At 38.2% G+C, this 22,038-nt stretch overlaps 1 protein-coding gene across 29 annotated transcripts in view; it reads left to right on the forward strand.

The window, feature by feature from the left end:
* DCAF6 (DDB1 and CUL4 associated factor 6) overlaps window positions 1-22,038 on the forward strand; it is a 185,403-nt gene that overhangs the window by 21,939 nt on the left and 141,426 nt on the right. For 23 of the 29 annotated variants that reach the window (XM_069548651.1, XM_069548629.1, XM_069548539.1 and 20 more), the window contains exon 2: window positions 17,394-17,455. The exons of the other annotated variants lie outside the window; for them this stretch is intronic. Coding sequence is in view for 14 of the 23 variants with exons in the window: in XM_069548498.1 (XP_069404599.1) it covers window positions 17,394-17,455 (62 nt within the window). In the remaining 9 variants the exon portion in view is untranslated. The remainder of the gene's footprint in view (window positions 1-17,393; window positions 17,456-22,038) is intronic. 29 annotated transcript variants of the gene reach the window in all.

Genomic DNA, 22,038 nt, shown 5'->3' on the forward strand with positions numbered 1-22,038 from the left:
CCAAGAGTGCAAGAGTGTACTCTTTCCTCCACACCCTCTCCATCATTTATTGTTTGCAGACTTTTTGATGATGGCCATTCTGACCAGTGTGAGGTGATATCTCATTGTAGTTTTGATTTGCATTTCTGTAATAATGAGTGATGTTGAGCGTACTTTCATGTGTTTGTTAGACATCTGTATGTCTTCTTTGGAGAAATGCCTTTTTTCATACTTTTTGATTGCGTTGGTTATTTTTCTGGTATTGAGTTGTATGAGCTATTTGTATATTTTCGAAATTAATCCTTTGTCAGTTGTTTCATTTGCTATTGTTTTCTCCCATTCTGAGGGTTGTCTTTTCATCTTGCTTATAGGTTCCTTTGCTGTGCAAAAGTTTTTAAGTTTGATCAGGTCCCACTTGTTTACTTTTGTTTTTATTTCCGTTACTCTTGGAGGTGGGTCAGAGAGGGTTTTGCTTTGATTTATGCCATCGAGTGTTCTGCCTATGTTTTTCTCCAAGAGTTTGCAGTTTCTGGTCTTAGATTTATGTCTTTATTCCATTTTGAGTTTATCTTTGTGTATGGTGTTAGGAAGTGTTCTAATTTCATTGTTTAACATGTAGCTGTCCAGTTTTCCCATTTATTGAAGAGGCTGTCTTTGCCCCACTGTGTGTTCTTGCCTCTTTTGTCAAAAAGAAGGTACCCATAGGGCATGGGTTTATTTTTGGGCTTTCTGTCTTGTTATGTTGGTCTTATATTTCTGTGTTTGTGCCAGTACCATACTGTCTTGATGACTGTAGCTTTGAGATATAATCTGAAGTAAGGAAGGTTTATTCCTCCAGCTCCATTCTTCTTTCTCAAGACTGCATTGGCTATTAGGGGTCTTTTGTGTTTCCATATGAATTGTGAAATTATTTGTTCTAGTTGTGTGAAAATGCCATTGGTAATTTGGTAGGGATCACATTGAATCTGGAGATTGCGTTTGGTAGTATTGTCATTTTCACAATATTGATTCTTCCTACCCAGGAAAATGGAATGTCTCTCCGTCTGTTTATGTCATCTTTGATTTCTTTCATCAGTATCTTATAATTTTCTTTGTACAGCTCTTTTTTCTCTTTAGGTAGGTTTATTCCTTGATATTTAATTCTTTTTGTTGCAGTGGTGAATTCGATTGATTCCTTAATTTCTCTTTCTAATTTTTCATTGTTAGTGTGTAGAAATGCATGTATTGATTTTGTATCCTGCAGGTTTGCAAAATTCACTGATTAGATCTAGTAATTTTCTGACTCTTATCTTTAGGGTCTTCTATGTACAGTATCATGTCATTTGTAAACAGTGAGAGCTTTACTTCTTTTCCGATCTGGGTTCCTTTTATTTCTATTTCTTCTCTGATTGCAATAGCTAGGAATCCCAGAACTATGTTGAATAATAGTGGTGAAAGTGGACACCCTTGTCTTGTTCCTGATCGTAGGGGGATTCCTTTCAGTTTTTCACCATTGAGAAAAATGTTTGCTGTAGACTTATATGGGCTTTACTATGTTGAGGTAGATTCCTTCTATGCCCATTTTTTGAAGAGTTTTAATCATAAATGGGTACTGAGTTTTGTCAAAGGCTTTTTCTGCATCTATTGAAATTATCATATGGTTTTTGTCTTTGAATTTAATATGGTGTGTTACATTGATTGATTTGCATATATTGAAGAATCCTTGCATCCCTGGAATAAACCCAACTTGATCATGGTGTATGAGCTTTTTGATATGTTGCTGAATTGTGTTTGCTAAAATTTTGTTGAGGATTTTTGCATCTCTGTTCATCAGAGATACTGGCCCGTTATTTTCTTTTTTTGTGTTGTCTTTGTCTGATTTTGGTATCAGGGTGACGGTGGCCTCATAGAATGAGTTTAGACGTGTTCCTTCCTCTGCAGGTTTTTGAAAGAGTTTTAGAAGGATAGGTATTAGCTCTTCTTTAAATGTTTGATAGAATTCTCCTATGAAGCCATCTGTCCTGGGCTTTTGTTCTGGGGGAGATTTTTGATCACAGCTTCAATTTCAGTGCTTGTAGTTGGGTTGTTCATAATTTCTATATCTTCCTGGTTCAGTCTTGGAAGATTGAACTTTTCTAAGACTCTGTCCATTTCTTCCAGGTTATGCATTTTATTGCCGTATAGTTAGTCTCTTATAATTTTTTGTATTTCTGCATTGTCCGTTGTAACCTCTCTTTTTTCATTTCTAATTTTGTTGATTTGATTCTTTTTTTCTTGATGAATCTGGCCTAAGGTTTCTCAATTTTGTTTTTCTTCTCAAAGAACCAGCTTTTAGTTTTATTAATCTTTACTATTGTTTCTTTCATTTCTTTCCGTTTGTTTCTGCTCGGGTCTTTATGATTTCTTTTCTTCTGCTAATTTTGTGGGGGTTTTTTTGTTCTTTTTCCAGTTGTTGTAGGTATAAAGTTAGGTTGTCTATTCCTTGTTTTTCTTCTTTCTTGAGGTAGGATTGTATTGCTGTAAGCTTCCCTCTTAGAACTACTTTTGCTGCATCCCATAGGTTTTGAGTTGTGTTTTCATTGTCATTTGTTTCTTGAAAGTTTTTGATTTCCCTTTTGATTTCTTCAGTAACCTGTTGGTTATTTAGAAATGTATTGTTTAATCTCCATGTCTTTGTGTTTCTTACAGCTTTTTCTTGTAATTGTTACATAGTCTCATAGCGATGTGGTCAGAGAAGATGCTTGATATGATTTTAATTTTCTTATATTTACTGAGGTTTGATTTGTGACCCAAGATGTGATCTGTCATGGAGAATGTTCCGTGTGCACTTGAGAAGAAGGTGTATTCCTTTGCATTTGGATGGAATGGCCTCAAGATATCGATGAGATCCATCCCATCTACGTCTTTGAGACTTGTGTTTCCTTATTCATTTTCTGTTTTGATGCTGTGTCCATTGGTGTGAGTGGGGCGTTAAAGTCTCCTACTATTATTGTGTTCCTGTCAGTTTCTCCTTTTATGTCTGTTAGTGTTTGTCTTATGTATTGAGGTGCTCTTATGTTGGATACATAGATATTTACAGTTGTTATGTCTTCCTCTTGGATTGATCCCTTGATCATTATGTAGTTTCCTTCCTTATCTCTTATTATCTTCTTTATTTTAAGGTCTATTTTGTCTGATATGAGGATTGCTACTCCAGCTTTCTGTTGCTTCCCATTTGCCTGGAATATATTTTTCCATCCTCTCACTTTCAGTCTATATGTGTCTTTAGGTCTGAAGTGGGTTTCTTGTAGATAGCATATATATGGGTCTTATTTTTGTATCCATTCAGCCAGTCTGTGTCTTTTGGTTGGACCATTTAGTCTATTTACATTTAAAGTAAGTATTGATACATATGTTCCCATTGCCATTTCCTTAATTGTTTGGGGTTGATTTTGTAGATCTTCCTTCTCTTGTGTTTGTTGACTATATAAGTCCCTTTAACATTTGTTTTAAAGCTGTTTTGGTGGTGCTGAATTCTTGTAACTGTTGCTTGTCTGAAAAGCTTTTTGTTTCTAGATCAGTTTTAAATGAGATCCTTGCTGGGTACAGTAATCTTGGTTGTAGATTTTTCCCTTTCAGTACTTTAAATATATCCTGCCATTCCCTTCTGGCCTGCAGAATTTGTGCTGAAAGATCAGCTGTTAAATGTGTGGGGTTTCCCTTTTGTGTTATTTGTTGCTTTTCCCTTGCTGCTTTTAACATTCTTACTCTGTGTTTAGTCTTAGTTTGATTAGTATGTGTCTCGGCATGTTGGGTTTATCCTGTATGGCACTGTTTGTGCCTCTTGGACTTAATTGACTATTTTGTTTTCCATGTTGGGGAAATTTTCAACTATAATCTCTTAAAAATTTTTCTCATACCCTTTTTCTCTTTTTCTGGGAGCCCTATAATTTGAATGTTGGTGCGTTTGATATTGTCCCAGAGGTCTCTGAGACTGTCCTTGGTACTTTTCATTCTTTTTACTTTATTCTGCTCTTCAGAAGTTATTTCCACCATTTTATGTTCCTGCTCACTGATTTGTTCTTCTTCTTCAGATATTCTGCTGTAGATTCCTTCCAGAGTATTTTTAATTTCAGTAATTATGTTGTCTCTGTATGTTTATTCTTTAATTCTTCTAGGTGTTTGTTAATTGATTCTTGAATTTTCTCCATTTTGTTTTCAGGGTTTTTGATCATTTTTACTATCATTATTTTGAATTCTTTTTCAGGTAGTTTGCATATTTCCTCTTCATTTATTTGGACTTCTGTGTTTCTAGTTTGTTCCTTCATTTGTGTAGTATTTTTCTACCTTTTCATTTTTTTTTTTAAACTTATTGTGTTTGAGGTCTCCTTTTCCCAGGTTTCAAGGTTGAATCCTTTCTTCCTTTTGGTTTCTACCCTCGTAAGGTTGGTTCAGTGGTCTGTGTAAGGTTTGTCTAGGGTGAGATTTGTGCTGAGTTTTTTTGTTTGTTTGTTTTTCCTCTGGTGGGCAAGGCTAAATGAGGTAATATTCCTGTCTGCTGATGGTTGGGTATGTATTTTTGTTTTGTTTTTTGTTTAGATGAGGCATCCCGCACAGAGTGCTACTGTTGGTTGGGTGATGCCGGGTCTTGTATTCAAGTGGTTTCCTTTGTGAGACTTCTCACTATTATTAGTTAGTCTAGGGTCTTGGAGTCAGTACTCCCTCTCGAAAGGCTCAGGGCTTGATCTCTGGTCAGGAACGAAGATTCTACAAGTGGTTTGTTAGGGCATTAAGTGATATTAAAAGAAATACCCAAAAACGAGATACCAAAGAGGAACCCCAGACAAATGATAGTTATAAAATCAGGCAAATAATAATTAAAATAATGGAATATGCATATATACATATACACCCATAAGCAAAATGAAGACAGTGCAACTAAAACAAAGTGCACAGTGGGTTGAGCCTGCGAACAAAGGAAATAAAAAATTATATTTACCAGTTAAGAACAAAACTAGTTAAAGCACATACCGGAAAACAAAACTAAAGCAAGCTGCCAAGTGGGGAATAAAGTAATGAAAACAAAACTAAAAAATATGTTGAGAGGAAAGAAAAGAGAGAATAGTTAAATAGAGGTAGATGAAGAAGATTTATATACATTAAAGATTAACTGCAAGGGGAAAAGAACAGTAGGAAAAGCAAACAAAGGAATAAATGTAGAAAAATCAATAGGTTTAAGAAATTAAAAATTTAAATTAAAGAGAAAAGAAAAAAAAAAGGAAAACTCCACAGAACTGCAACAGCCCAATATTTAGGTTTATTACAATAATAAAAAATTGTGACTGAGGAAGGAAAAAAAAAGCCCAAAAGCTTAATTAGATTTCATAGTGCCGATAAAATCAACCACTACAACAGCGGGGAATAAGGACAAAGAACAAAAATCAAAAAGAATCTGTAGAACAAGCCAAAGCATAAGAATAATGAATGTTTTTCTTGAGTCACTGCTGTCACAGTCCTTTGCCTCGCTGGGAGTGACAGTCTGCCTCACCCCCCTAGGATGCCCTCCAACACTGCTGATCTCTGGACCTGTTGTGGGGGCAGCTCAGATTCTAATCTGGTCCTTCTGTGTGTTCTTGCCTCCAATATCCACAGCTATCAGAACTAGTGCATTTTCTTTTGTGGGAGATCTTACTGTTCTTTTATATATTCCATAGACAGAGTCTGTCTAGTTGTCGTGTGGATTTCATCTGCAGCTTATACAGCTGGTGGGAAGGTTTTGGGTCTTCTTCCTTAGCCACACTGCCCTGGGTTTCAATTGCGGTTTTATTTCCACCTCTACCTGTGGGTCGTCCACTGGGGTTTGCTTCTGAGGCTGCCCTGGAGGGCTTGGGTTTGCTCTGTGAGGGTCAGGTGAGGAGGTGGTGCAGCTGCTTGGGTCGCAGGGGTTCTGGCAGCACCAGGTCCTCAGGGGGGTTGATGGCTAGGGCAGCAGGAAATATAGTGCCCTAGGAGGGCATGGCAACCAGTATTGGTCAATACGCTCCAGTATTCTTGCCTGGAGAACCCCCTTGACAGAGGAGCCTGGCAGGCCACAATCTACCGGATCACAGAGTTGGAAATGACTGAAGCAACCCTGCATGCATAGATGCAAGATTTTTCTTGCCTGTGGGAGCTCTGCCCCACTGAGAGCTGAGCATGAAGGTGGTGCAGCTGCTTGGCTTGAGGGGACCCTGGAAGTGCAAAGTGGACTGCCCCAGCCACAGCAGTTATGGCCCTATCAGAGTCTCTTTTGGAGCTTCTTGTAACTCGCGATCAGAAGGCCTCTTTGGCCATTCTTTCTTTGTAGCTCCGCCCGTTCAGGCACTTAAAAGGCTCTCTTGCTTGGAGTCCTTCTCTGTTGTTCGGGGCATCAGGCACATAGAGGGGCCCCCCTGGCTGGAGTCCTACTCTGTAGATTAGCGTGTCAGGCACTTAAAGCGGCACTGTGGGTGGAGTCCTGTGCTGTAGTTCAGTGTGTCAGGCATTTGGTGGGCCAGCCTTCTGTTGTTCAGCTGCCGATGCTGGCCTGTTGGGAGAGAGGCCATGGTGCTGGTCCCACCCCTTACGCTTGACTCAGCAGTATTGCCTTGCTTCCATGGCTGCCCAGCTTTACTTCACAGGCATTTCCCACCACAGTCTCTGCCCTCACATACTTCTCTCCGCAGTCTCTCCGCAGCCCTCGCCCTGGGATTGCTCCACAATCCCTAAACTACAGACAGCTCCCAGCCGCTGCACCTTCCTGGGGACCTGCGTCGGTATCCAGGGTATGTATGGCTGCGGCAAGGACTGTCTGATTCTCATCCCGTTTAGGCTGCCACAGATCATCTTTTTCACTCTCAGCCTTAAATGTTTCTCCTCTGACTCAGACAGTTGCTCCAGTGTGGGAATCGGACACCTGCTTCAGTTCCCCCATCCGCCGAGGGCAGGTCCAGTCCTGGTAACACTCCAGTTTTTCCCCCTAGTTCCTTCATCCTACCAAGTTTTGCGTGGCTTTATATATTCTTTCCCGCTGGTCAGGTACTCCTGCCCACTCTCAGCTGGTGTTGCACATGCACGTCTGTGTGTGAGGTGTATTCCTGATGTATCCGTGGAGAGAGATGTACTCCACGTCCACCTGCTCCTCCTCTATCTTGTTCTCAACAGCTGATTTCAGTCTTAAGAAGATTTATAGTGACCTGCTTTGTCACCTAGCTTATGATCTGTCATTGAGATATTCCTTGTGCACTTGAGGAGAATGTGTATTCTGATGCTTTTGAACAACACGGACAACAGAGGATGAGGTGATTGGATGGTGTCACCAACTCAGTGCTGCAGTGCATGGGGTCACAAAGAGTTGCACCCAACTGAGCGACTGAACTGATGAACAGAAGAGTCTTTTCTTCTTGGGGAGTTACTTTTTTAAAATTTATTTTTTAATCAAGGTATATTTGTGTCACAATATTGTCGTGATTTCTGCCATACATCAGCATGAATCAGCCATGGGTATGCGTACGTCCCCTTCCTCTTGAAGCTCCCACCTCATCCCACCCCTCTGGGTTGTCACCGAGTACAGACTGAGCTCCCTGAGTCATACAGCGGATTCCTGCCGGCTCTCTGTGTTGCATGTGGTAATGTGTGTGTTTGCACGCTGCTCTCTCGGTTCCTCCCACCCTCTCCTTTCCCTTCTCCTGCCACAGCCGTAGGTCTGTTCTCTGTGTCTGCTTCTCCGTTGCTGCCACACACATAGGTTCATCAGTACCATCTTTCTAGGTTCTCTCTCTTATATGTATTAATACACAAGATTTGGTTTTCTCTTTCTGACTTTATTAATTATAGTGGGCTCGAGGTTCATCCACCTTATTAGAACTGACTCAGATGCATTCATTTTTATGACTAATATTCCACTGTATATATGTAGCACAACTTTTTTTAATCCCTCTGTCAGTGGACATGCAGCTTGCTTCCATGTCTTGGCTAATGTAATAGTGCTGCAGTGATCGTTGGGTTACAGGAGTCATTTTCTGTTCTGGTCTTCTCATGATAAATGCCCAGGAGTGGTGTGACGTGTTGTTTTAAGGCCAGTGTTTCCTTATTGGTTTTCTGTTTGGATGATCCATCCATTGATGTAAGTGGAGTGTTAAAGTTCCCTAGTGTTATTATGTTGCTGTCGGTTTCTTTGTTAATGTTTGTGTTATGTGTGTGTGTGCTCCTGTGTTAGGTGCGTATATATTTACAGTTATTATATTTCTTCTTTTGGCTCTTTTGGCTGTATCATGCAGCTTGTGGGACCCCTACCAGAGACTGAACTTGGGCTTCAGCAGTGAAAACCCCATGAACTAACCACTGGAGAACCAAGGAATTCCCTGTATCTTTTTTTATCGATCATTTTATCATTATGTAATTTCCTTCTTTGTCTCTTGTTACAGTCTTTGTTATAAAGTCTGATTTCTCTGATGTAAGTATTGCTGCCCCAACTTTCTTTTTGTTTTCATTTGTGTTGAATACCTTTTCCATCCTCTCACTTTCAGTCTTTCTGTATCTTTCATCCTGAAGTGAGTCTCTTGTGGAGAGCATTTTTATGGGTCTTACTTTTTCATCCATTCAGGTATTCTTTGTCTTTAATTAGAGCATTTAGTCTATTTACATTGAAAGCAATTATTGATAAATTTGCACTTATTGTAGTTTTGTTAATTGTTTTGCGGTTTTTACAGTTGTGTTCTTCTTTTGCTCTCTTATGATTTGATGACCATCTTTAGTGTTTAATGTCAGTTTTTTTGCTATGTATGTGTGTGTATGCTCAGTCATGTTCAACCCTTTGTGACCTTAAGTACAGTAGCTCACCAGGCTCTTCTGTCCATGGGCCTTTCCAGGAAAAAAATGGAGTGGATTGCCGTTTGCATCTCTAGGGGATTTTCCTGATCCAAGAATTGAACCTGTGTCTCCTGAGGCTCCTGCAGTGGCAGGCAGATTCTATACCACTGAGCCACCTGAGAAGCCCTTTTTTGGTATATGTGTGTATTATACATTTTTTGGGTTTTGGCTACTATAAAGTTTATATGTAGCACCTTCATATGTGTGTGCTTATTTTAAGTTGATGATTTTAAGTTCAAATGCATTCCTACAACCCTGAATTTTTACTTCTTTCATTTTTTTTTTTCCTTTTGACTGTGCTGGGTCTTCATTGCTGCTTGCAGGCTTTCTCTAGTTGTGGCAAGAGGGGGCTGCACTAGATGATGGCGTGCAGGCCTCACTGTGGCAGCTTCCTGTGCTGCAGAGCGTGGTCTCTAGGTGTGTGGGCTCAGCAGCCGTGACATGCTGGCTGTGTCGCTCCATGGCTTATGGGGTCTTCAGGGACCAGGGGTTGAACCTCTGCCCCCTCCTTTGACAGGTGGAGTCTTAACTACTGCACTACTGGGGAAGTCTCTTGTTTAATGTTTTTGACATCATATTTTACATTTTTTGCTTTGTAGTTCTCTTGATTACTTCTTGTTGACATGATTTTACTACCTTTGTCATTTAACATTCCTACTAGCTTTATAAGTGGTTGATCTGTTACCTTTACTGTATATTTGCCTTTACTGGTAAAATTTTTTATTTTGTAATTTTCATTTTTCTAGTTTTAATCTTTTCTTTTTTTGCTTACTTTTAAATTTTACTGTAAAGCTAGTTTACTTGTGCTGAATTCTTCTAGCTTTTATTTGTAAAATGAACTCGTCATCAAATCTGAATGCCTTGCTGGATAGAGTATTTTTGGCTGTAGGTTTTTTCCCTTTCATCACTTAAAATATATCATACTACTCCTTTCTGACTTGCAAAGTTTTTGTTAAGAAGTGATCTAGTAGTCTTTTGGGCGTTTCCTTGTAGGTAACTGATTGTTTTTCCTTTTCAATTGCTTGGAAAATTGTTTTTCTTTCAGTTTTGCCTTTTTCATTATATTTTGTCTCAGTGTGGATATTTTTGGGACAGTCAGTTTTGTGACCTGAATGTCTTTTGTTTTCACCCAGGTTAGGGAAGTGTAGGCAGGTTAGGGCTTCCCAGATGGCGCTAGAGGTAAAGAACCCACCTGCCACTGCAGGGAGACATAAGAGACTCGGGTTTGATTCGTGGGTTGGGAAGATCCCCTGGAGAAGGGAATGGCCACACACTCCAGTGTGCTTGCCTGGAGAATGTCATGGATAGAGGAGCCTGGTGGGCTGTAGTCCTTAGGGTCACACAGAGTCAGACACAACTGATAAGACTTAGCACACATGCACAGGAAAGTTTTCAGTTATTATTTCTTCAAATAAGTCCTGTGTCCTTTTTTCTTTTTTGGAACTTCCATAATGTGAAATTTCGTGTGCTTGATATGTTGTTTCCAGAGTCTTTCCTTTTTTTGTTTCTTTGACCATACCTTATAGCATATGGGATCTTAGTACCTTGACCAGGAATCAGACCTATGTCCCCTGCAGTGGAAGCGTAGAATCTTGACCAGTGGACTATGAGGGAAAACCTTGAGATTTCTTAAACTATCCTTACTTTATAAGATTTTTTTTCCCTTGTTTTGTTCAGCTTGTGTGATTTCCACTACTCTATCATCCAGTTGGTTGATTCTTTTCTCACTGCCATCTTATTTACTTCTAGTGTAGTTTTAATTTCAGCTTTTGTATTCTTCAGCTTTGTTTGGTTCTTCTTTATATTTCCTAACTCTTTATTAAGCTTTTCACTGTGTTCTTCCTTCTCCCAAGTTCATTGAGCATCCTTTTGAGCATTGTCTTGAACTCTGGTCAGATAAATTGCTTGTCTCCAATTTAGTTTCTCTTCTGGGATTTTTATTCTGTTCCTTCAGTTGGAACATCTGTCGTCTCATTTTGCCTAATTATTTATTTCTATTTCTGTGTATTAGATGGGCCCATTGTATTTCCTGATGTTGGATAAGTGGCCTAATATAGGAGATACGTTGGTGAGTCAGTAAGTACTCTCCTCTCAGGTTGCTAGAATTGTGTGATCTTGGGGTATCCCTTGTGTGAACTGTACGGGGCCTTTTGATGTAGCAAAGTTGACTGCTGTGGCAGTCTGGTACATGAGGCCAGCTTGTAGGCTTTTCATAGTGCAGAGGCTTCCAGCTTGTGGCTGGAGCCAGGTCATGGTATGGCTGGCTATGCAGTGAAGGAATCCTGAGTCTGGTTCTTGCCTGCTGGCAGGTAAGACCAGGTCCTACGGTAGCTGGTTGTTGGTGCTTGGAGGAGTCCTGCCGTTTTGCTAGTTCCAGTGGCTTGTCTTTTCGTGTCTGTTGCTCACTTTCTGTTTGGAGTATTATTTTCTTCACTGTTATGAGACTTACTTATATACTCTAGGTACTAGTCCTTTGTTGGATATGCCATTGGCAAATGTTTCCTCCCAACATGTAGTTGTCTTTTTCTTCTCTTAACAGAGTCTTTTGCAGAGTAAAGGTTTTAAACCTTGATGAGGTTCGATTTATCAGTGTTTTTCTTTTATGGCCTTTGCTTTTGGTATCATTTTTAAAAACTCTTAACTTAGCCCCAGGTCCTAAAGATCACCTCCTGTGTGTTTTCTCTGAAGTTTTATAATCTTACATTTTTACATTTAATTTCAGGGTCCATTTTGTGTTGTCACATTATTGACTGGGGGATTTTTACAGAAACTAACTCCTGTGGCTGGCAATTTGTTATATAAGTGAATATTGAACATTTCAGGTCAATACTTTAAGGAACAAAAGATACATTAATATGTTTCTTATCAATGATGTGTGAATTTTTGTATGATGTATGTGATTTAACTTGAAGTTCATTTTTGTGCTTATGAATGTCCACTTGCTCTAGCACTATTTAAAAAACTGTCTCCGTTGAATTGCTTTTGTACCTTTTGGGCATATTTGTGTGTGTCTAATCTGTGTTATCTATTCTCTTTCATTGGTATGTATATCTTTCTCTCTGTAAATATCATACTGTTTGCTTATTGTAGCTATATAATAAGTTTTTACATCAGGTTGAATGATGTTTCCCCCTTCAACTCTTCTTTTTCAAAATTGTTTTAGCTTTTCTAGGTCTTTTGCCTTTTTATATGAATTTTATAGTAACCTTGTCTTTATCTACAAAATACCTTGTTGGAATTTTGATAGGAATTGCATTGGACTTACATGTCAGTTTGGAAAGAACTGACATCTTTACTGTGTTGAGTCTTCTGATCCATAGACACAGGACATTGCTACATTTATTTAGTTCTTTGGTTTCTTTCAGCAGCGTTTTGTATTGGATTGGCCTACAAGTTTATTTGAACTTTTTGGCCAACCAGTAATGATCAGGATACAAATCCTCAGTATAATTGGTTATACTTATGTTTAATTTTCTTTTAATTAAGAGTAGTTTTAAGTATACTGTGTTAAAGTTCAACTTCTGCCCATTCATTATTAGTATAAAACAGTATGTTTTTCTTTTTTGGTCTGTGTTGGTCTTATATCCTGTAATCTTGCTCAGTTCAGTTCAGTTACTCAGTCTTGTCTGACTCTGTGACCCCTTGGACTGCAGCATGCCAGGCTTCTCTGTCTATCACCAACACCCAGAGCTTGTTCAAACTCATGTCCATTGAGTCAGTGATGCTATCCAACCATCTCATTCTCTGTTGTCCCCTTCTCCTCCTGCCTTCAATCTTTCCCAGCATCAGGGTCTTTTACAGTGACTTAGCTCTTTCACTTTTCACTTTCATGCATTGGAGAAGGAAATGGCAACCCACTCCAGTGTTCTTGCCTGGAGAATCCCAGGGATGGGGGAGCCTAGTGGGCTCCCGTCTATGGGGTCGCACAGAGTCAGACATGACTGAAGTGACTTAGCAGCAGCAGCAGCTCTTTGCATCAGGTGGCCAAAATATTGGAGCTTCAGCTTCAGCATGAGTCCTTCCAATGAATATTCAGGGTTGATTTCCTTTAGGATTGACTCCTTGCTGTTTGATCTCCTTGCAGTCCAAGTGACTCTCAGGAGTCTTCTCCAGCACCACAGTTCAAAAGCATCAATTCTTCGGTGCTCAGCTTTCTTTATAGTCCAACTCAGATCCATACCTGACTACTGGAAAAACCATAGCTTTGACTAGATGGACTTTTGTTGGCAAAGTAATGTCTCTGCTTTGTCTAGGTTGGTTATAACTTTTCTTCGAAGGAGCAGGTGTCTTTTAATTTCATGGCTGCAGTCACCATCTGCAGTGATTCTGGAGCCCAAGAAAATAAAAGTCTATCACTGTTTCCATTGTTTGCCCATCTATTTGCCATGAAGTGATGAGACTGGATGCCATGACCTTAGTTTTTTGAATGTTGAGTTTTAACAGCTTTTTCACTCTGCTCTTGTACTTTTGTCAAGAGGTTCTTTAGTTCTTCGCTTTCTACCATAATGGTGGTGTCATCTGCGTGTCTGAGGTTATTGATATTACTCCCAGCAGTCTTGATTACAGCTTGTGCTTCATCCAGTCTGGTATTTCGCATGATGTACTCTGCATATATGTCTTTTGAGGTTTTGAGGTATATGCCAGGAGATTTTTTACATGGAAAATAATATCATCTTTCAGTAGGGACTCTCATATTTCTTACTTTCCAAACTATGTATATCTTTTTTTTCTTTCTTACATTAACTCTATCTGTAAAACTTCCAGGAACGTGTTTAATAGTAGTGGTGAGAGGGAAACTTCCTTGTATTGTCCTGATCTTAAATGGGAAGCATTCAGTCTTTCACCATTAAATATAAGTTTAGGTCTTTTACTGGTGCTTATTGTCAGATTGAGGAAGTTTCCCTCTGTTGCTAGTTTGCTGAAAGTGTTAATCATAAATGAGTTCAGTCAAAGAAGCAGAATTACTAGGAGAGTAATATTCCATTGTACCACGTCTTCTCTATCCATTCATCTGTTGATGGACATTTAGGTTGCTTCCATGTCTTGGCTATTGGAAACATTGGTGCAGTGAACATTGGGGTGCACGTATCATTTCAGATCATGTTTTTCTCAGGCTCGATGCCCAGAAATTGGATTGCAGGGCCATATGGTAGCTCTGTGTTTAGTTTTTTAAGGAACCTCCATTCTTTTCTCCATAATGGCTGAACTAATTTACGTTCCTGCCAATAGTGTAGGAGGGTTCCCTTCAGGAGAGAACTAGTCTTAAGTGTCTCTAGTGGATCAGACATATCTATGAGTTATGCATATGCTGATTAATTTGCTTATGACAATAAGCATATGAAGTTGATGGTAATTTTCCCATCAAATATAAAATTTTTACAAATGTAGTACTAAGGCCCTGAATTGTTAAGTTTTGCCCCATGTACGTGTATAATGATCCAAGTTAGATATTTAAGCCTAAGATTTCTTGTCCCAAGTAACTCATGGTCTAATAACAGGGATAGGTACATGAATAAATAAGTTATGAAACAGTTTAGTAAGTTACAAAACCATTAAATATGAGCAGTATGCCTGTATTGCAGTGAAAGATGTTCACCTTTTTGAGAGGAAACATGTTAAAGAGCAGAATAAGTATTATGATTCTATTATTTTACTCACTGATTCAGAAAACCTATGTTCAGTTTCTACTTTGTCTTAGGCACTGTTCTAGGCATTTAAGATACTTTGGTCAACAAAAGAGTGTTCCTTTTTTTTAAATGGAGCTTACAGTCTATCACGTAGAATAGAATGTAAAAGAGACGGAATTAAATGAGGCAGCTTGGGCTACAGAAACACTTGAATAGAAAGCCACAATGGTAGGTACATTCATCCGTAATAAATGTGTAGTAGCTGGGAGACAGTTCTCCATGTCTCCTTTGTATTTCTGTACATCTTTTGAGCAGAGGCAGTGGCTTCTTTGCTCTGGACTGTCTTTACAAGGATTTTTTTTTTTTTTTAGGGAACAGCCTTGGGAGATAGAGCATTCAGTATCTCTCTGTGAAGCAGAAGGCAGATTTGTTTATTGTCCAAAATAATAAAGATAATGTCTTTTGGGCAAAGGTTAGGTAGATTTGCTTGATATGAGATTTGGGTCCCCTCAGTTCAGGGTACTCCAGCTGTGATTCAGACCCATTGCATGTGCAGTATCCCCCCGGCCCCTCTCTGCATTGCCCTGTGGGAATTGGACAAGAGGAACCATTGATCCTGAAGCTCATTCTGCTGGTTAGAATGATTCTTTGCCTCTGACTGGAGTCTTCTGTCTTCTGCTAGCATCCCTAAGATGGTGGCAGGTAACTTGTTAGCTTACAGCTAGGCCAAAGTTCTTGATAATAGGTAATAATTTTATTTTTGTTTTAATTTGAGAGGACTCAGTTTTTTAACTTACAGTTCTTATTTTACCCTAGCTTTCAGCTTCTGTTTCTTGGTGTAGTGCACTTAATTATCAGAAGGGTTGAGGAGGTTTATCCTAGGTTGTTCTCAAAGCCCTTTTTATGGAACGTGTGGACAGCAGTCATTTTGAGCTCCTCAGTCACACACAGAAATATCATTCAGGAGCTGTCTTGTCTTGGTGCATGTCTTAGGGCACAGTTTTATGTACAGGTTCATATATAAGAGTTCTTGCTCAAGTCACTCACTTCGTCTTCTATTCTCTCATGGTGCACTACCATTTCCTCTAGTTGGAAATGGCTAGAGCCATGTTTTCAAACCCAGATGTTTAAAAATTTGGAAAAAACTTTTTAATACTTTTTTCTTAGCATTTTAATGAATTTTAGTTACCATCATGTTAATTTGAATACTTTATTTCTGAACTCTTAATTTGCAGCTCATTAACATTACCACACATGCTGACAGCCAAAAGAAAGATTTCTAAAAATTTTATCTGTTTACCACAGTTAGCATTTTTTAAGACATTTTGTGGGACAGATTTGGATAAGAGAAAACAGTAATAACCGAGAAGCAGCGAGCCAGTGGAAAGAGACAGTTACAAATCCAGTAAAAGTCATAATTTTAATTTGCTACCAATTTGAAGAGACAAATCAGTACATTTGTCTATTTATGTAGACCGTATGATAGATCTGGGTTCATATAAGACCTGGGAAGATTCCCCTGGAGAAGGTAATGGCTACCCGTTCCAGTATTCTGGCCTAGAAAATTCTGTGGTCTGTATAGTCCATTGGGTCATAAAGAGTTGAACACGACTGAGCGACTTTCACTTCACTATTATAGTATGTAATGGATCTGATAGAAAATTAAACTTGGTAAAAAATAGAATGAATCATATCAGATATCCAGTGTAAAGGAAATGTTTTAAAACTGGCCGAAATAGACAATAGGGCAACTAAATAAATGATAAAGTCAATGAGAAAAAGAAAAAAACAAAACAAAACTGAAAATCAGGTGTGGAAAGTTGATTATATATAAAGTATAACATAATTTGTGAAAATACTTTGCTGAATTTCTGCAGGTTGTTTTATTTTAATAAGTTTATTCTAATAAGAACCATACCCCCCTTTTCCCACCTTCCCCACACATAGAATTTTTAACCACATGTACATCCATTATATAGCCATCTTAACCAGTTATAGGCAAGGACAAAGAAAACAGTTTGGCTTCAAGATCTTGCTCTTCACACTGAACACAAGAAAACTGTAGTAGAGAAATCTGTCCCTTGTGATAGTATACAGAGAGCATAGTCAAATTTAATTTTGAAATTTCATCAGCCTGATTTCTTAGCTAATTACCACTCTTTGTCATATATTCAGCTTCTTTTCATTACAGCTTCTGAATAAACATGAAGCTTTCTTGGTCCACTTTTGGTAAAGATGATTCGTTCCTAAAGAAATATATTCCTGTTTTTCGAAGGAGTAACTTATTCTGCTTTTGAAGTATTATAACTGTTCTGCTCGTGATGGACAGTGAGGCTGATTTTATTTTTTTTCCTGTCACATTTCATCATTGTGAAATGAAGTTTTAAGTATTTTAGCATTTCTGAAATTGAGATGTGTTTAAAAATAGGTGGCATCTTATAAAACACTGTTTGCCACCCACTTTAAAATTGAAAACTCTATTACCCCCCTCCAGTCTTCTTTATACCATTTTGTGTATTGTCACATATTGTATATTGTCTTTTGTTAAGCTAACTAGAGTCAGGGATCTTTTTTATTTTACTGTTGTATCCCTAGCTCCTATAACACCACCTGAAATGCAGTAAGCAGGTAGTATATTTGGTGAATGAATGAATGAAGGGAACATTTGAGTGTTTATTGTGGTTTCAGATAATGTGCTAAGCCCTTTCTCTCCTTGAGTCACTTAATTCTTAACAGTAACCACATGAGGTAGGCAGGTACTCTAATGAGGAAACTAGGGCTAAGGAGGGGTTAAATTTGCCCAGTGTCACTCAGCCTATAAATGGAGGAGTTAAAATTAGAGCTTGAATCTACCTCAGGTCAGTTGCTAGGCTCTTAACAGTGTTACACTTTTCTAAGCATTAAATTGTTTGATTTATTTAGTTCTTTCTTTTTAAACAGGAAGAAGAGAATTTATCCAAAGATTAAAACTTGAAGCAACCTTGAATGTGCATGATGGCTGTGTAAGTAATAGTTAATTCTCAACTGTGGAGAACTGTAATACTAAGTATTCAGATTTTTGAGGAAATGCCCCAATGCTTCCAGAAGAGATTGGACTAACTGTAATTAAAATGGGAGAATTGTTTTACATTAAAACATATTTTGAATTTAGGAAAATATATGGGAGATTTTTTTGAAGAATGATGATCAAAAGGCTTTCATCTCTTTCACTGTTGGTGCTGCTTTTGTGAGGGGTCACTAGTAGTCTTCATGTCTCCAAATCTATTAGTCACTTCTCAGAAACTTTTTAAGTATTTCTTTATTTGGCTGTACTGGATCTTAGTTGCAGCACGTGAGCCTTGCTGCTCTGTGGCATATGGGATCTTAGTTCCCCACCAGGGATTGAACCCACATCTCCCTCATTGCAAGGCAGACCACCAACCACTGGACTTCTAGGAAAGTTCCAAACTTTCCAGAAACTTTTAGACATTCATTGAATACTTTTTCTTTTTTGAAATACTTTTCTCTTGGTTTCTGGTAACACCACACTCTCTTGGTTTTCTTTCTCTCTCAATGACTTCCTGCATCTTCTCCATCTTCTTCCCTGACTTCTATACTTCTCCACCTTCAAATGTTAGATATACCAACACTCTATCTTGGCTTCTCCCACCCTCCCACTTTTCTAAGTGATTCTGTTCAGTCCCATGGCTAGAACGCATAACTTCTAATTTTCTACTTCTTCCCAGAGCTCAATTTATGTATAAAATTCTGTACTAAACATTCCCAGTTGCATGTCTAATAGCATCCTGAAATTGATAAGATAAAAATAAAAGTCTTTAAAAATTTTTGTTATGAAAACTTGAGTCCTGCTTCTTGTATACTCAGCACTTGGATTTAGCAGTTAAGATTTCGGCACATTTTCCAGTTCATGTTTTTTCCTTGCTGAATTGTTTTAAAGCAAATCTCAGATATAGCATTTCACTTTTATATGTAACCTAACAATAATGGGCATTTTTCTTTTTTTTTTTAAGCAGCTTCAGACACCTGAAATTTATTAGCTAATGTTCTATAGATCTGAATCCATGAAAATTGTGGCTACTCTGGTTCCATTGGTGCTCTACAGTTATCATAATAGGATCTCCATTTCATTGCTGGTTGTTGATGGGTCATTCATGCTCATGTGCTAGAGTAATGGACATTTCTCCTATGTAATCAAAATGGCATTATATAATTTAATGTATGTATATTTTTGATATCATCTAATACACAGTCCAAAATAAAAATTTTCCCATTGTTTAAAAAAATATTTTTTTAATAGCTGTTTGTTCAAAAGAGGATCCAGGTGACATCCATACTTTGATGGCTGTACCTCTTAATCCCTATTAATGTAGAAGAGTCTTTCCCTTTTTTGTCCCTGCCATTGGCTTGTTTTAGAAACTGAGTCAAATTTCCTAAACATTGGCCCTCATTCTAAATAGTGGTTTATTTCCTTGTGATGTCATTTACCTTGTTTCTGTATCCTTTGTGTTGGGCTTCCCTGGTGGCACAGTGGTAAAGTGGTAAAGAACACTCCTAATGCAGGCAGCGTGGGTTCCATCCCTGATCCGGGAGGGTCCTACATGCTGCAGAGCAGCTAAGCTTGTGCACCGTGACTACTAAGCTGTAATTTTTTTTTCCTGTCTTTGATTGTGGAATAATGTATAAATACAGTTTAGAAATGTATTATTTATTTTAAAACTTAAAACCATTCTTAAGGGGAATGAATCAAAATGATATATGCTTATGGCAAACTGATGGGAGAAAAAGTGGAAACAGTGTCAGATTTCATTTTCTTGGTCTCCAAAATCACTGTGGATGGTGACTAAAGCCACAAAATTAAAAGACACTTGCTTCTTGGAAGAAGAGCTGTGACAGACCTAGACAGCATAGTAAATTAAAAAGCAGAGACATAACATTGCCAACAAAGGTCCATCTAGTCAAAGCTTTGTTTTTTCCAGTAGTCATGGATGTGAGAGTTGGACTTACAAAGAAAGCTTAGTGCTGAAGAATTGATGCTTTTGAACTGTGGTGTTGGAGAAGACTCTTGTGAATCCCTTGGACTGCAAGGAGATCCAGTCAGTTAATCTTAAAGAAAATCAGTCCTGAATATTCACTTGAAGGACTGATGCTGAAGTGCCAATAGTTTGGCCACCTGATGCGAAGAACTGACTCATTGGAAAAGACCCTGATGCTGGGAAAGATTGAAGACAGGAAGAGAAGTAGACGACAGAGGATGAGATAGTTGGATGGCATCACTGACTTGATGGACGTGAGTTTGAGCAAGCTCTGGGAGTTGGTGATGGACAGGGAAGCCTGGCGTGCTGCAGTCCATGGGCTCGCAAAGAGTTGGCCACAACTGAGTGACTGAACTGAACTTCTCATGGTATAGAAATAAAGTATATGTGGCTGCCACTTCTGTTTCTGTCTTCTCCATTTCTTTCTGCTCCCTGAAGCATATAACCACTTGTTTTAGTTTCATGGATATCCTTTTACTCTATTATTTTCCCACCTTTATTGTGATATACTTTACATATATCATTATATAAATTTAATGTGTAAAATAGAATAATTTGATATGTATATGTATTTCAAAATGATTACTGTAATAAGCTTAGTCATCACATTTATCATGTCACATAATTGGCATTTTGTTGTTGTGATGGTTGTGAGAACATTTAATATATACTCTCTCAGCATCTTTCAAGTATATAGCACAGTAATGTTAACTGTAACCAACATGCTGTAGATTAGATTCCAGAACTTACTCATCTTATAACTGGAAGTTTATATTTTTCTGAACATCTCATTTCCTCCGTCTTCCAACCTCTGCTACCAGTCTTCTCTGTTTCTGTTAGTGGAACATTTTTAGAGTCCACATATAAGTGATCTTACAAAGTATTTGTCATTCTCTATCTTGCCTTCAGTGTTCATTTTTGTGTTGCAAATGTCAGGATTTCCTTTGTTTTTATGGCTAATATTCCATTGTGTGTGTGTGTATGTTTATCATATTTTCTTTATGCATTAATCCATTGACAAACATCTATATTGGTGTTTCTCTTTCTGATTTACTTCTGTGTTAACTTTCTGATTTTCTGTATTTATACAGAAAATACTTTTTGTATTTTCTTTCTGATTTACTCTGTATAATAGGCTCCAGTTTCATCCACCTCATTAGAACTGATTCAAATGCATTCTCTTTAATAGCTGAGTAATATTCCATTGTGTATATGTACCACAGCTTTCTTATCCATTCATCTGTCGATGGGCATATAGGTTGCTTCCATGTCCTGGCTGTTGTAAATAGTGCTGCGATGAACACTGGGGTACGCCTTGTCTCTTTTCCTGGTGTGTAGGCCCAGCAGTGGGATTGCTGGGTCAATGGCAGTTCTATTTCCAGTTTTTTAAGGAATCTCCACACTGTTCTCCTTAGTGGCTATACTAGTTTGCATTCCCACCAACAGTGTAAGAGGGTTGGTTCCCTTTTCTCTGCACCCTCTCCAGCATTTATTGCTTGTAGACTTTTGGATCGCAGCCATTCTGACCTGTGTGAGATGGTATCTCATTGTGGTTGTGATTTGCATTTCTCTGATAATGAGTGATGTTGAGCATCTTTTCATGTGTTTGTTAGCCATCTGTATGTCTTCTTTGGAGAAATGTCTGTTTAGTTCTTTGGCCCATATTTTGATTGGGTCGTTTATTTTTCTGGACTTGAGCTACAGGAGCTGCTTGTATATTTTTGAGATTAGTTGTTTGTCAGTTGCTTCATTTGCTATTATTTTCTCCCATTCTGAAGGCTGTCTTTTCACCTTGCTTATAGTTTCCTTTGTTGTGCAAAAGCTTTTAATTTTAATTAGGTCTGATTTGTTAATTTTTGCTTTTATTTCCAATATTCTGGGAGGTGGGTCATAGAGGATTCTGCTGTAATTTATGTCAGAGAGTGTTTTGCCTATGTTTTCCTCTGGGAGTTTTATAGTTTCTCGTCTTATGTTTAGATCTTTAATCCATTTTGAGTTTATTTTTGTGTATGGTGTTAGAAAGTGTTCTCGTTTCATTCTTTTACAAGTGGTTGACCAGTTTTCCCAGCATTATTTGTTAAAGAGATTGTCTTTTCTCCATTGTATATTCTTGCCTCCTTTGTTGAAGATAAGGTGTCCATAGGTGCATGGATTTATATCTGGGCTTTCTATTTTGTTCCATTGATCTATATTTCTGTCTTTGTGCCAGTACCATACTGTCTCGATGACTGTGGCTTTGTAGTAGAGACTGAAGTCAGGCAGGTTGATTCCTCCAGGTCCATTCTTCTGTTTCAAGATTGTTTTGGCTGTTCAAGGTTTTTTGTATTTCTATACAAATTGTGAAATTATTTGTTCTAGTTCTGTGAAAAATACCATTGGTAGCTTGATAGGGATTGCATTGCATATAGATTGCTTTGGATAGTTATACTCATTTTCACTATATTGATTCTTCTGATCCATGAACATGGTATATTTCTCCATCTATTAGTGTCCTCTTTGATCTCTTTCACCAGTATTTTATAGTTTTCTATATATAGGTCTTTTGTTCTACG

The sequence above is a fragment of the Ovis canadensis genome, chromosome 1, assembly GCF_042477335.2.
Source record: "Ovis canadensis isolate MfBH-ARS-UI-01 breed Bighorn chromosome 1, ARS-UI_OviCan_v2, whole genome shotgun sequence".
Classification (NCBI taxonomy): Eukaryota; Metazoa; Chordata; class Mammalia; order Artiodactyla; family Bovidae; genus Ovis; species Ovis canadensis.